General features: G+C 39.1%; 1 protein-coding gene across 1 annotated transcript in view; it reads right to left on the reverse strand.

Annotated features, from left to right (window-relative positions):
• The window catches only part of LOC136144152 (ATP-binding cassette sub-family C member 4-like), a 160,706-nt gene that overhangs the window by 128,946 nt on the left and 14,880 nt on the right, over window positions 1-16,880 (reverse strand). Inside the window, exon 4 of the mRNA XM_065901810.1 lies at window positions 14,288-14,512. Coding sequence (XP_065757882.1) covers window positions 14,288-14,512 — 225 coding nt within the window. The remainder of the gene's footprint in view (window positions 1-14,287; window positions 14,513-16,880) is intronic.

The raw sequence follows: 16,880 nt of genomic DNA on the forward strand, positions 1-16,880 counted from the left end.
GAATTTTCATTGGAAGGATTAATGCTGAAGCTGAAACTCCAATACTTTGACCACCTGATGCAAAGAACTGACTCATTGGAAAAGACCCTGATGTGGGGAAAGATTGAAGGCAGCAGGAGAAGGGGACAACAGAGGATAAGATGGTTGGATGGCATCACTGACTCGATGAACATGAGTTTGAGCAAGTTGCATGAGTTGGTGATGGACAGAGAAGCCTGGTGTGCTACAGTCCATGGGGTTGCAAAGAGTCAGACACAACTGAGTGACTGAACTGAACTGATGAAGAAAATTGAAGATAACACAACCAGATGAAAAGATAGACCATGTTCTTGAACTGAAAGAATCAATTTTGTCACAATGACTATACTACTTAGGGTAATCTACAGATTCAATGCAATGCCTATCAAAGTACCAAAGACATTTTTCAAAGAAACAGAACAAAATTTTTTTATGTTTGTGTGGATTCTCAAAAGACCTCAAATAGCCAAAGTTTTCTTGGCAAAGAAAAACTGAGCTGGAGGAATCCAGCTCCTTGACTTCAGATTATACTATAAAGCTACAGTCATCAAAACAATATGGTACTGACACAAAAACAGAAATTTAGGTCAATGTAATAGAATAGAAAACAAAGAAATAAACCCATGCACCTATGTTAAATTAATCTATGACAAAGGAGGCAGGGCTATACAATGAAGAAAAGACAGTCTCTTCAATAAATGGTGCTGGCAAAACTAGACAATTACACCTAAAAGAATGAAATTAGGACATCCTTTAACACCTCACACAAAAATAAACCCAAAATGAATTAAAGGCTTAAATATAAGACCTGATACTATAAAACTTTTAGTGGGAAAAAAAAAAAAAAAAAAAAAAACTTTTAGTGGGAAAATTAGCCAGAATGCTCTTTGACATAGATAACACCAATACTGTTTGTGATCCATCTCCTAGAGTAATGGAAATAAAAATAAACAGGACATAGTTAAACTCAAAAGCTTTTGTACAACAAAGGAAACCATAAGCAAAACTAAAGGAAAACCCACAGAATGGAACAAAAATTTGCAAATGTTGCAACTGGAAAGGGATTAATCTACAAAGTGTACAAACAGCTCATGAAGCTCAATATCAAAAAACCAAACAACTCAACCACATAATGGGCAGAAGACATATACAGATATTTCTTCAAAGACATACAGATGGCCATGTGGCACATGAAAAGATGTTTGACATCCCTAATTATTTGAGAAATGCAAATCAAAATTGTAATGAAATATCATCTCACACTAGTCAGAATGATTATCATTAAAAAGTCTACAAACAATAAATACTGGAGAGGGTGTGGATAGAAGCTTACTCTAAACTGTTGATGGGAATGTAAATTAGTACAGCCATTATGGGGAACAGTATGGAGGTTACTTAAAAATCTAAAAATGGAGATACCATATGATCCAGCAATCCCACTGCCAGGCATATATCTGGAGAAGAACATGGTTTGAAAGGATACGTGCACCCCAGTGTTTATTGCAGCACTGTTTACAATAGCTAAGATATGGAAGCAACATATATATCCACCAACAGATGAGTGGATAAACAGCATGTGGTACATATGTACAATGGAATATCACTGAAATAATGCTATTTGCAGCAACATAAATAAACCTGGAGATCATCAGACACAGACAGACAAATATCATATATTACATATGCTGAAAACAAAATAACAATGGTGCAAATGAGCTTCTTTACAAAACAGAGACTCACAGATTTAGAAAACAAACTTATGGTTACCAAAGTGGAAAGGTGGGTGGGAAGGAAAAATTGGAAGTTTGGGATTGACATATATACACTAATATATTTAAAATAGATTACCAAAAAGAACTTATTGTGTAGCATAGGGAACTGCTCAATATTCTGTAATAGTCTAAATGGGAAAAGAATTTGAAAATGAATAGTTACCTGTATACATATAACTGAATCATATTGCTGTACACTGGAAACACAATATTGCTAATAAACTATTTTTTGTTGTTCAGTTGCTCAATCATGTCTGACCGTTTGTGACCACATGGACCACAGAACACCAGGCTTCCCTGTCCCTCACCATCTCTCAGAACTTGCTCAAGTTCAGCTCAGTTCAGTTGCTTAGTTGGGTCCGACTATTTGCAACCCCATGGACTGCAGCACACCAGGCTTCTCTGTCCATCACCAACTCCCGAAGCTTGCTCAGACTCATGTCCATCAAATCAGTGATGCCATCCAACCATCTCATCCTCTGTCGTCCCCTTCTCCTGCTGCCTTCAATCTTTCCCAGCATCAGGGTCTTTTCAGATGAGTCAGCTCTTCGCATCAGATGGCCAAAGTATTGGAGTTTCAGCTTCAGCATCAGTCCTTCCAATGAATATTCAGTCCTTCAGGATCAACTGGTTGGATCTCCTTGCAGTCCAAGGGACTCTCAAGAGTCTTCTCCAACACCACAGTTCAAAAGCATCAATTCTTTGGCGCTCAGCTTTCTTTACGGTCCAACTCTCACATCCATATATGACTATTGGAAAAACCATAGCTTTGACTAAACAGACCTTTGTAAGCAAAGTAATGTCTCTGCTGTCTAATATGTTGTCTAGGTTGGTCATAGCTTTAGTCACCATCTTTCATCAGTATCTTGTAGTTTTATGAGTACAGGACTTTTGCTTCCTTAAGTGGGTTTATTCCTAGGTATTTTATCCTTTTTGCTGCAATGGTAAATGCGGTTGTTTCCTTAATTTCACTCTCTGATTATCTTTCATTGTTCATATATAGAAATGCAACAGATTTCTGTATATTAATTTGTATCTTTCAGCTTTACCAAATTTCTTGATGAGCTCTTAGTTTCCTGGTGGCATCTTTAGGATTTTTTAACCAATAGTATCATGTCAACTGTGAACACTGACTTATCCTTTTCCAAACTGGATTCTTTTTCTTTCTCTCTCTACTCTGATTTCTGTGGCTAGGACTTCCAAAATTATGTTGAACAAAAGTGGCAAGAGTGAGCATCCTTGTCTTGTCCCTGATTTTAGAGGAAATACTTTCAGCTCTTCACCATTGAGTATGATGTTATCTGCTGGTTTGTCATAAATTGTCTTTCAATGTTCAGGTATATTCCCTCTATGCCCACTTTCTGGAGAGTTTTTATCATAAATGGGTTCTGAATTTTATCAAAAGTTTCTCTGCATCTGTTGAGATGACCATATGATTTTTAGTCTTCAATTTGTTAATGTGGTATATAACAGTGATTGATTCACAGATGTTGAAAAATCCTTGAGAAGTTTATCCTCTGAGATAAATTCTACTTGATCATGGTGTATGATCCTTTTCATGTATTATTGGATTCAGTTTGCTAATATTTTGGTAAGGAATTTTGCATCTAGATTAATTAATGATACTGGTCTATAATATTCTTTTTTACTATATCTTTGTCTGATTTTGGTATGGTGATGGTGACCTCATTGAATGAGGTTGGCAGTATTCCTTCTGCTACACTTTTTTGGAATAGTTTCAGAAGAATAGGTATTAACTCTTCTCTAAATGTTTGATAGAATTCACTTGTGAAGCCATCTAGTCCTGAATTTTTGTTTGTTGGGAATTTTAAAATCACAGTTTCAATGTCAGTACCTGAAGTTAGCCTGTTTATATTTTCTATTTCTTCCTGGCTAAATCTTGGAAGGTTGCACCTTTCTAAGAATTTGTCCATTTCTTCTAGGTTGTCTATCTTATTAGCATATAATTGCTTGCAGTAATCTTTTATGATCCTTTGTATATTTGTGATGTCTGTTGTAACTCTTTTTCCAGTCCTAATTTTATGGACTTGAGCCCTCTTTTCTAATGAGTCCAGGTAAAGGTTTATCTATTTTGTTTATCTTTTCAAAGAACACACTTTATGTTTCATTGATCTTTTCTATTGCTTTCTTCATCTCTATTTCATTTATTTCTGCTCTGATCTTTATGGTTTCTTTCCTTCTACTAACTCTGTGTTTTGTTTGTTCTTCTTTCTCTAGTTGTGTGAGGTATAATAAGATTGCATTGCTATAATTTCCCTCTTAAAAACTGCTTTTGCTGTGTCCCATAGGTTTTGGATCATCATGCTTTTGTTCATCTGTCTGGAGGTATTTTTATTTATATATTTATTAATGTATGTATTTATATATGTATGTATGTATTTTGGCTGTGCTGGGTCTTCATCACTTTTGCACAGGTTTTTTCTAGTTGAGGCAAGCTGGAGATAATCTTCATTGCAGTGTGTGGGCTGCTTATTGTGAGAGCTTCTCTTGTTGTGAAGCACAAGCTCTAGGCATGCAAGCTTCAGTAGTTGCAGCATGTGGGCTAAGCAGTTGCAGCATATGAGTTCTAAGACATATGGGCTTCAGTAGTTGTTGTACACAGGCTCAGTTGTTGTGGCTTGCAGGTCCCTAGAGCCTATGGGCTCAGTATTTGCAGCTCACAGGCTCCAGAGCATGGGTTTAATAGTTGTTGCCCATGTGCTTATCTGCTCTGTGAGTTGTGGACTCTTCTTGGACTAGGGATCAAACCTGAGTCCCCTGCATTGGCAGGTGGATTCTTACCCACTGCACCACCAGGGAAGTCCATCTAGATATTTTTTATTTCCACTTTGATTTCTTCAATGATCCCTTGGTTGCTTGATACCACATTGTTAAGCCTCCATGTGTTTGTGTTTTACACCTTTGTTTTCTTGTACTTGATTTCTAATCTCATGGTGTTGTGGTCAGAATAGATGTTTGATTTCAGTTTTCTTAAGTTTACTAGAGATTGCTTTGTAGTCCAGCATGTAATCAATCCTGGAGAATGTTCCATGTGCACTAAAGAAGAATGTGTATTCTGTTGCTTTTGGATAGAATGTTCTATAAGTACCAATTAAGTCTATCTAATTTAACGTGTCACTTAAGGCCTGTATTAGCTTATTGATTTTCTGTCAGATGTTCTGCTTAGTGATAAAAATAGGCTATTAAAGTCACCCATTATTATTTCCTTACTGTCTGTGTCTCATTTTATGACTATCAGTATTTGCCTTACATATCAGTGTTCCTATGTTGGGTGTATGTATATTTATAGTTGTTATATTTTCTACTTGGATTAATCCCTTGATCATTATGTAGTGTCCTTCTTTATCTCTTGTAATAGTCTTTAAAGTCTATTTTGTCTGATATGAGTATTGTTATTCCAGCTTTCTTTTGATTTCCATTGGCATGGAATACCTTTTCCCAGAACTTCACTTTCACCCTGTATGTATTCCTAAATCTGAAGTGGATTTCTTGTAGACAGCATATATACAGGTCCTGTTTGGTCTTGTTTTTGTATCTATTCAGTCAGTCTTTTGGTTGGAGCATTTAATCTCTTTAAGTTTAAGGTAATTATCAACGTGTATGTCCTTATTGCCATTTTATTCATTGCTTTGGATTAGTTTCATAGGTTTTTCTTTTCTTCTTCCTGGTGAGAGGGATGGGTTCCTGCTCACTGGTAAGTGGAGCTCTGTCTGGTCTCTCTGATGGACAGCACCAGGTCAAGTGATATATTTGGAGGCAACTTTATGCTCAGGAAAACTCTAAGCTGCCTGTCTGTTGATGAGTGGGTTTGTGTTCCTGCCTTGTTGGTAATTTAGCCTGAGGCATCCCAGCACTTACAGAGAGCTAGGTCTTGATAAGAAAATGGTGACTTCCAGGAGGGCTCACGCCACTGAATACTCACTAAAACTACTGGTGCCAGTGTCTTTGTCTTGGCAATAAGCCATAGCCACCTCTGCCTCTGTAGGAGACCCTTCAATACCAGCAGGCATTTCTGACCAAGACTCTTCAGAGTTTACTGCTTTTCCCTGGGTCTTGGTGTGCATGAGATTTTGTGTGTACCCTCCAAGAGTGGAGTTTCCATTTCCCCCAGTCCTGTGGAATTCCTGTCATCAAACCCCACTGGTCTCCAAAAACAGATACTCTGGGGGCTCCTCCTCCCATTGCCAAACCCCCAGGCTGGGGAGCCTAACATGAGGTGCAGAACTTTTACTCCTGTAAGAGATCTTCTGTGCTTTAATTATTTTTCAGTTTGTAGACTGCATACCCACTGGATATGGAATTTTATTTTATCGTGATTGCATGCCTCCTACAGTCTCCTTGTGGCCTCTTCTTTGTCTTTGGATGTAGACTATATTTTTGGTGGGTTCCAACATTTTTTTTTCTTTGATGACTATACAGGAGTTAGTTGTGAATTTGTTTTTTTGTAAGAAGAGGTCATAGTTCCTATTTTGTCTTTGTGATTGAGAACATTACATATATACTCTCTAAGAAAATTTTAAGTATAAAAATTGGTCAAATGAGACTTTTCTTCTTAAAGCAAATAGTCTAATGCAAAGAGATACCCAGAATCAAGTTTATAAAGAGTTCTTCAGTGCTTGACACTGATATATGAGTGGCATGTCATTTGTAAAGACACCTGAAATCCTGACTTCTTTGACATTGATTCAGACTGGGTAAAATTCATGGTATGAAGAACTCTTCCTTTACCTGATCACTTCTCTAATTATTTCCACTGGAGAAGGGAATGGAAAACCACTTCAGTATTTTTGCCTTGAGAACCCCAAGTAAAGTATGTAAAGGCAAAAAGATATGACACTGAAAGACAAACTCCCCAGGTCGGTAGGTGCCCAATATGCTATGGGAGATCAGTGGAGAAATAACTCCAGAAAGAAGGAACAGATGGAGCCAAAGCAAAAACAACACCCAGTTGTGGATGTGACTGGTGATAGAAGCAAGGGCGCATGCTATAAAGAGCAATATTGCATAGAAACCTGGAATGTTAGGTCCATGAATCAAGGCAAATTGGAAGCAGTCAAAGAGAGATGGCAAGGATCAATATTGAAATTTTAAGAACTAAAACGGACCATAATGGGTGAATTTAACTCAGATGACCATTATATCTACTACAATGGGCAAAAATTCCTTAGAAGAAATGAAATAGCCATCATAATCAACGAAAGAGTCCAAAATGCAGTACTTGGATGATGCAATCTCAAAAATGACAGAATGATCTCTGTTCATTCCAAGGCAAACCATTCAATATCACAATAATCCAAGTCTATGCCCCGACCAGTAATGCTGAAGAAGTTGAAGTTGAATGGTTCTATGAAGACCTACAAGACCTTCTAGAACTAACACCCAAAAAAGTAGAAACTTAAGAAATACCTGGACCAACAGGCAAATTTGACCTTGGAGTACAGAATGAAGCAGGGCAAAGGCTAATAGAGTTTTGCCAAAAGAAAGCACTGGTCATAGAAAATATTTTCTTCCAATAACAAAAAGAAGACTCTATACATGGATATCACCAGATCGTCAATACTGAAATCAGATTGATTATATTCTTTGCAGCCAAAGATGGAGAAGCTCTATATAGTCAGCAAAAACAAGACCAGGGGCTGACTGTGGTTCAGATCATGAACTCCTTACTGCCAACTTCAGACTTAAATTGAAGAAAGTAGGGAAAACCACTAGACCATTCAGGTATGACTTAAATCAAATCCCTGACGATTATACAGTGGAAGTGAGAAACAGATTCAAGGGATTAGATCTGATAGACAGAGTGCCTGAAGAACGATGGATGGAGGTTCATGACCTTGCCCAGGAAGCTGTGATCAAGACCATCCCCAAGAAAAAGAAATGCAAAAAGGCAAAATGGTTGTCTGAGAAGCCCTTAAAAATAGATGTGAAAAGAAGAGAAGTGAAAGGAAAAGGAGAAAAGGAAAGATAAATCCATTTGAATGCAGAGTTCCAAAGAATAGCAAGGAGAGATAAGAAAGCCTTCCTCAGTGATCAATGCAAAGAAATAGAGAAAAGCAATAGAATGGGAAAGATTAGAGATCTTTTCAGGAAAATTAGAGATACCAAGGGAACATTTCATGCAAAGATGGATACAATAAAGGACAGAAACAGTATGGGCCTAACAGAAGCAGAAGATACTAAGAAGAGGTGACAAGAATACACAGAAGAACTATACAAAAAAGATCTCCAAGATAATCATGATGGTGTGATCACTCACCTAGAGCCAGACATCCTGGAATGTGAAGTCAAGTGGGCCTTAGAAAGCATCACTACAAACAGAGCTACTTGAAGTGATGGAATTCCAGCTAAGCTATTTCAGATCCTAAAAGAAGATGCTGTTAAAGTGCTGCACTCAATATGCCAGCAAATTTGGAACTCAGCAGTGGCCACAGGACTGGAAAAGGTCAGTTTTCATTCCAATCCCAAAGAAAGGCAATGCCAAAGAATGCTCAAACTACTGAACAATTTCATTCATCTCACATGCTAGCAAAGTAATGCTCAAAATTCTCCATGCCATGCTTAAATAGTATGTGAATCATGAACTTCCAGATGTTCAAGGTGGACTTAGAAAAGGCAGAGGAATGAAAGCTCAAATTGCCAAAATCCATTGGATCATCGAAAACACAAGAGAGTTTCTGAAAAACATCTACTTCTGCTTTATTGACAATGGCATAGCCTTTGACTATGTGGATCACAATACACTGTGGAAAATTCTTCAAGAGATGGGAATACCAGACCACCTGACCTTCCTTCTGAGAAATCGGTATGCAGGTCAAGAAGCAACAATTAGAACTGGACATGGAACAACAGACTGGTTCCAAATCAGGAAAGGAGTACATCAAGGCTGTGTATTGTCACCCTGCTTATTTAATTTCTATGCAGAGTACATCATGAGAAATGCTGGACTGGATGAAGCACAAGGTGGAATCAAGATTTCTGGGAGAAATATCAATAACCCCTGACGTGTAGATGATACCATACTTAGGGCAGAAAGTGAAGAGCTAAAGAACCTCTTGATGAAAGTGAAAGAGTAGAGTGAAAATGTTTAAAACTTAAACATTTTAAAACTTAACATTCAGAAAACTAAGATCATGGCATCTGCCCCCATCACTTCATGGCAAGTAGATGGGTAAACAATGGAAACAGTGAGAGACTTTATTTTGGGGGGCTCCAAAAGTACTGTAGATGGTGACTGCAGCCATGACATTAAAAGGTTCTTGCTCCTTGGAAGAAAAGTTATGATCAACCTAGACAGCATATTGAAAACAGAGACATTACTTTGCTAACAAAGGTCCATTTAGTCAAAGCTATGGTTTTTCCAGTAGTCACGTATGGATGTGAGAGCTGGACTATAAAGAAAGCTGAGCACGGAAGAATTGATGTTTTTGAACTGTGGTGTTGGAGAAGACTCTTGAGAGTCCCTTGGACTGCAAGGAGATCCAACCAGTCCATCCTGAAGGACTGAATATTCATTAGAAGGACTGATGCTGAAGCTGAAACTCCAATACTTTGGCCACCTGATGTGAAGAGCTGACTCATCTGAAAATACCCTGATGCTGGGAAAGATTGAAGGTGGGAAGAGAAGGGGATGACAGAGGATGAGATGGTTGGATGGCATCACTGACTCAATGGACATGACTTGGAGTAAACTTTGGGAATTGGTGATGGACAGGGAGGCCTGGCATGCTGCAGTCTATGGGGTCACAAAATTCAGACACGACTGAGTGACTGAACTGAACTGAAGGCCAGGGTAAATTAGTATTTAGAATAATTTCATGGAATTTATCAATACAAAAATCATGGTACACATCAAGTCTCATTAAAAGTTATATAATGCATACCAAATAATAAAGGAAATAGTGTATTAAAAAATAACAAATAGCAACAAATTCTCTCCAGAATTAGTGAAACAACGTAAAGTTTTGAGTTTTATTTCAAATACCATATAATTTTCCTTAATACATTAAAAATAACCATATCTATAGAATATGGTAAGTTAGTCTGTATTGACATGAATTTCATTTATATATTTCTTTAGTTAACTCAGTTACATTGAATATAACTAGATTGGTCTTTTATTGGTAATACAGAATCCTATTATTTTCTGTTGACCAATCATGACACAATGGTATTAAGTGAATAATAGTTACATAATCAAAATAGTAAAAGATATTTATCAGTGTTCACAATCAATGAAGTGAAGCGAAGTGAAAGTCGCTCAGTTGTGTCCAATTCTTTGCAATCCCAGGGACTATAGCCTGCCAGGCTCCTCTGTCCTTGGGATTCACCAGGCAAGAATACTGGAGTGGGTTGCCATGCTCTTCTCCAGGGGAATCTTCCCAACCCAGGGATCGAATCCAGGTCTCCCGTACTGCAGGAGGTTTCTTTACTGTCTAAGCCACTAGGGAAGTCCTTCACAATCAATGCTGGTGCTGCTGTTAAGTCACTTTAGTCGTGTGACCCCATAGACAGCAGCCCACGAGGCTCCTCTGCCCCTGGGATTCTCCAGGCAAGAATACCAGAGTGGGTTGCCACTTCCTTCTCCAATGTATGCATGCATGCTAAATCACTTCAGTCGTGTCCAACCGTGTGACCCTATGGATGGCAGCCCACTAGGCTCCTCCATCCATATAGGATTCTCTAGGCAAGAATACTGGAGTGGGTTGCCATTTCCTTCTCCATCACAATCAATAGCCAAACAAAAAATAAAAGATAATTACCAGTCATAATGGAAACATAATTAACCCACCAATATAAAATAATTACATACAATTTGATGGGTTAAGTAGAGTGACGTGGTAAGTGCATAAATGCACATGCTCTCATCTACCCAATCAGTCTATGTTTTTAGGCTGGTGCACTTAATCCATTTACAGTTAAGGTCATTGTCAATATGTATGAGCCTATTACCATTTTCTTAATTGTTTGGGGTTTATTTTTTTGGTAGGTCTTTTCCTTCCCTTGTTTCTTGCCTAGAGAAGTTCCTTTAGTATTTGTTGTAAAACTGGTTTGGTGGTGCTGAATCCTCTTTAACTTCTTGTCTGGAAAGCTTTTGTTCTCCATCTAAAAGAGAGTTGCCGGGAGCCATTATGGGAGATCCCACCCATGACGAGGTCTTGAAGAAAATACCTGACACGCAAGGTTGTTCAGGATACAAGGGACCCTCCAGGTTGGCCTCAGCCTCTACCCCACCCTGTATCCTCCCCCCTTTTCTGCTGTTCTTGTTTGCCCTGTTGCAGATTCTTGTGTTACCTGCTAAGAGTTCTCCTGCTCCTCTTTCACTGATTAAAGACCAACTTAAAACCCTAATTAATAAATCTCCTGGACGCTGGTACCCTATAAAGGGGCCAGGGATGAAGGAAATGCTTCGATTCAAACCCTTTTGCTGGCATTCTGTCTTGTTTGATAAATGTGTGCTCTCATTGCAAAAAATGCTCATGATTGTTCTAGACATCCTAAGCACAGTACGCTAACAAAAGAAACAATTAAGCATAGGTCCCTCCGTGGGGTGAGAAAGGTTCCACAAATAACATAGTCACAAATGTGCCTAATAGAAAATACTTTAGATAGAGATTAGCTGGTGACTTCTTGCAGGTAGTTAACTTTTAGACTAAGAGCCCGTTTTATGCTATATCTGCTGTTTTTGCAATCCTTCACATTTCTGTTCTGTAAAAATGTAATCCTATCTAGTTTCCACGGAGATGAAGCCTATTAGAAAGAAAATAGATTAATCACAAGAAAAACAGGGTCGGCTACTGAAGTTGCTTAAAGTCACACCAGGTGCAAGCCATAAAATGTTAACAGGCCTGAAGGCCAAATGATAAAGAAGACTCGTAAATGAGAAATATGTGGATGACATCCTGTTTCTGTTGAAGGTCAAGTTGCTGTAATGTTTAGAGATGACCTGTGTGTAAACAATATGCACTTCCCCCCAAAAGATGTTAAGGGTATAAAGGGGCAGTGCAAAAATAAACTTCAGACTCAGCCCCTGAGCTTTGTCTCACTGTGTCTCTCACTTGCTGACGCCGTTCATCCTGAGGGTACCCCTGGATCCTGCTGGGGCTGGACTCCGGAAGAGAGTCTTGCTGGATACAGTATTCTTGGTGGTAGATTCTTCCCTTTCATCGCTTTAAATATATTGTGTCATTCCCTTTTGGCTTGTAGGGTTTCTGTTGAGAAATCAGTTGATATCCTCATGGGAGTTCCCTTGTACATTATTTGTTGTTGTTGTTTTTTATATTTTATCTCTGTCTTTAATTTTTGTCATTTTGATTATTATATGCCTCCGTGTGTTCCTCCTTGGGTTTATACTGCCTGGGAGTCTCTGCATTTCCTGGACTTGGTTGGCTATTTACTTTCTCATGTTTGGGAAGTTTTCAGCTATTATTTATTCAAATGTTTTCTCATGTCCTTTCTCTCTCTCTTCTCCTTCTGGGACCCTTACAATGCAAACATTGGCATGTTTAATGTTGTCCCAGAGGTCTCTTTGGCTGTCTTCTTTTTTATTTTTTCTGTATTCTATTCTGTGGCAGTGATTTCCACCATTCTGTCCTTCAGGTCACTTATCCATTCTTCTGCCTCAGTTATTCTACTATTGATTCCTTCCAGCGTATTGTTCATCTCTGTATGTTCTTTAGTTCTTCTAGGTCTTTGGTAAACATTTCTTGCATCTTCTCAATCTTTGCCTCCATTTTTCTTCTGAGATCCTGGATCATCTTCACTATGTGAATTCTTGGTCTGGAAGGCTGCCTGTCTCCAGTTGATTTGGTTGTTTTTCTGGGGTTTTATCTTATCCCTCCATCTGGGACAAAACCCTCAGTTTTTTCATCCTGGTTAACTTTCTGTGATGTGGTTTTGGTTCTAGACACTATGGATTTGTGGTTCTTCTTGCTTCTTCCATCTACCTTCTGATAGATGAGACTAAAGCCTTGTATAAGCTTCCTGATGGGAGGGACAGTGGTGGGAAAAACTGGCTCTTTCTCTGGTGGGTAGGGTCAGGCTCAGTAAAATTTTATCCCAGTTATCTGCCAATGGGTGTGGTTGCACTCCCTCCCTGATAGTTGTTTGGCCTGAGGAGACCCAGCCCTGAGATCTACAGGCTCTATGGCAGGACTAATAGCAACCTCCAAGAGAACTTATACCAAGGGACCCCTCTTAGGACTGCTGCTGCCAGTGCCCCCATCCCCATGGTGAGCCACTGCCAACCCACACCTTCATAGGAGACCTTCCAACACTAGCAGATTTGTTTGATTTTTGGGATCTCCTTTGGGATCACTGATCCTTTCCTCAGGGTCTTGACATGCACAAGATTTTGTTTGTGCCCTCCAAGAGTGGAGTCTGTTTCCTCCAGTCCTGTAGAGTCCTATAATCAAATTCCATTAGCCTTCAAAGTCAGATTCCTTAGAGATTCCCAATCCCTTTGCTAGATCAGAGGCTGAGAAGCCTGACATGAGGTTCAGAACCTTCACAATAGTGGGAGAACTTCTTTGGTATTATTGTTCTCCAGATTGTGGGTGGCCCACCCAGTAGGTCTGAGATTTGACTTTTATCATGTTTGCAGTCCCCCTACCATCTCACTGAGGCTTCTTCTTTGTCTTTGGATGTGGGGCATCTTTTTATGGTAGGTTCCAGTGTCTTCCTGTCGATGGTTGCTTAACAGCTAGCTATGATTTTGGTGTTCTCACACGAGGAGATAAGCGCATGTCCTTCTACTCCGCCATCTTATACCAGAAATTTCAGATGGGTCTTTTAAAATTATAGTCATTTCCTTTCTCAAAGACATTCTTTGTTTCTAGATTTAATTTTATAGATCTAATCACTGAAGTTCACTTCTTTTTAAATACAAGCTTGATATAAATGAAGTGTTTAATGAACAACAACAAAATTTCCATAAACACCACTAGGAGATTTAGGCATGAAAGCACTGAAAGTTAATTTGATACTTTTGATACTTTTTAATCAGTTCATTACAAATTTAGTGGATGTTATGTAGCAGTATATGGTGAAAAATTAACAAAGACAGCCCTGACCTGACCTCAATAGAAAACTTTTTTTATTTATTTGTAAAGTTTGCTTAAACGACAGCAACAAAATTGATTTAATGCAAATAGCAAGCCTCTCCAGTAAGGTATAAATGATTCCAGTTACAAAATTTATAATTTACAGATTTGTTGTTTAGTCATTCATCCATGTCTGAGTCTTTGTGACTCCATGGAGTCCAGCAGGCTCCTCTGTCCATAGGAATTCTTCAGGCAAAAATACTAGAGTGGGTTGCCATTTCCTCCTCCAGGGGATCTTTCCCTCCCAGGGATTGAACCTGCATCTCTTGCATTGAGGCAGATTCTCTATCATCTGAGCCACCAGGGAAGCCCCAAACTTTCCCCAAATGTTTCTGATTCTTCAGGGAAGATACACACTGTGGTACTGAGTGAACTTACCTTGCGGTAGATCATATGGCACACGGCTACTCTCAGCCTCATCCCCATGCGCTGAATGTGAAAGAAGTACAAGTGGTGCAGAATGGCCCACACGAGCACGCAGGTGCTCAGCCCTGCCGCATAGCCATAGGCTTCATGCAAAGTGGCAGAATCAGCAAGATGGTAGCTTTCAACATAACTAATAATTTTCCCCAAAAGTATGGGTTGAACTACTCTGGTGCCTTCCTAAAAGAAAAAAAGCTTAATTAGAAATGTACACTGAAAAAAAAAAAAAAGAAATGTACACTGTACCAACTTTTCTAAATACAAGTTTCGCTTTTAATATTATCATCATGTTAAAAGGGTATTTTGAAAAAATGCTACATTCATGGCTACCATAAAAGAAGATATGCAGATCCACTATCTTCTATAAAAGGCAAGAGACAGTAGTTTTAACCTTAAAGTAAATTTTACATTCAAAGCCAGTAAAGCCTTAGTACATTGTACTTAGTATACTGTGGATGCTTAATAAATATTATAATCTGTGATTTAGAACACGTGGCAAAATACCAAGAGAGTCTTGACCAAAGTGGCCTAAGATACCTAAGCAAAATGTAGCAAAAATAAGGTAAGAAATTTGCTTACATGCGAATTACCCCTGCGCAACTCTCCCTGTGTTATGTACTCTCAAAGTCTCAGCCCAACAGAAAGTCAAGATGGTTCATGTATGGGAGACATGTGCTTCTGTTTTAAGAGCCTTCATAGGGACTTCCCTAGTGGTCTAGTAATTAAGAATCTGCCTTCCAATGCAGAGTACACAGGTTGAATCCCTAGTTGGGGAACTAAGATCCCACATGCTGTGGTATAACTAAGCCCACACACCACAATGAGAAAGCCTGTATGCCACAGCTACTGAGCCTGCATGCTCTGGAGCCCACATGGCACAACCAGAGAAGCCCTCATGCCACAGCAAAGAGCCCGCTCACTGTAACAAAGACCCAGAGTAGCCAAAACAATTTTAAAAAGCCTTTATGAACTGAGATACTGGCACAAACACATCCACCATTTTCCACTTGGAACTCCACATGTCAGTAGATCAAGAGAATGGAGCACAGCATCTGTTGGAGCATCAAGGGAAATCAGGCTTGGGAGGTTCCTATTCTCTCCACAGTGCACTGCCTCAATATGTTTCTACCCACTAGAATCTAGGATGTTCTTTAAAATAAAAAATCAAATGTGGCAGAAGCCAGGCTAAAAAATTATGTCATCCATGGTTCTTCATCTGCCATATGCTGCAGGTGCTGATTTGGAAGAAATATTACCAACTATCTATTCTTCAAGGAAATTATTAAAATCCTAAGCTAGTGACTTGGAGGGGCATTGGTGCTTACCTGGTGAGTAAGACTTAGGAAAAATAATTTTCTTTCCCAAAACTAAAGACAAAGGAACAGCAGCACTTGCCCACCCTACCAAACAGCCACTCTAGCCTTCAACCTACTTCCTTCCTCTAGTCACCCCTTGAAGGTCCCCTTATCCCCCATCAAGGAAAAGCAAACAGTCAATACAAATCCAAGTTACCAAAAGTAAACACCCCAGTCTACAATACCATTTCCTCCTCAGACTTCTCAAAAGACAAAGTGTCAAGTCCGGAAATCTTTCAGAAACTCGACTTTGAAACAAGTTTTTCCTTTTAATCAACCACTCCTTATCAATATAGACAAGGTAAACAACTGACAGGTTTGCTTTTGATAGCTCTCTTCTGTCTGCCCAAAGTTGAAGAACCCACTTGCAAGAGGACAGGAAGGAGAATCCAAAACACCAAACAGGAAAAAAAAACTAGCATGCATTTTCCGCTCAACCAACTAGTGCCTGATTAGGATATTTACAAAAAGCTGTCCCTGTCCTTCAGATAAGCATATCATCAAAACGTAACCTTCCTATTGCTCTCACACACACACACACATCCACGGGTTGCAACTCACCTTCCATGAGGTCACACCATCTTTCATCTACTATAGAGAGGGGACACGGTTTAGTTAAAGAATTATGAGTAGATTATCAGATTATTATAAGATCATCAGTTCTCAGGAACACAAAGGTTCACTGTTACATTTCTATCAATCTCCACCACTTATCCCAAGGGGCATTAAGAGCGTATGGAAGAGTACCTATACAGTAGATCATAAAACAGACTATTTTGAGTTTCCTGAGATGGAAATGTGGAGGCCCACACAGAGAAGCAAGAACATCAAACTGTACACATGGGCAGTTCCAGCCCAGCCATGGCCAAGGGCAGTCCAGTTCTGCAGCCACAGAGTGGAGGCTCTCCACCATAGGTCCAGCACTAACAACTGTCATCCCAAACTTTCCTGAAACTTATGATTGTCTCTGGGAATTACTGTTACCTATTACTCAACTCTCCTAACATTGGTATAATTTTAAGAAAAAGAAGACATTATATGTAATGTCATCCACAAAAGATAACACTGATAGATGCAACAAGTTTAGCAAAAAAAAAAAAAAAAAAAAAGAGAGAGAGAGAGAGAGAGAGCAAAATAAAGGTCACTGCCATCTGAGCATCTGGATTTTTCTGCTGAGAGCAAATGATTAAGGT

Source organism: Muntiacus reevesi, chromosome 11, assembly GCF_963930625.1.
Source record: "Muntiacus reevesi chromosome 11, mMunRee1.1, whole genome shotgun sequence".
Taxonomy (NCBI): Eukaryota; Metazoa; Chordata; class Mammalia; order Artiodactyla; family Cervidae; genus Muntiacus; species Muntiacus reevesi.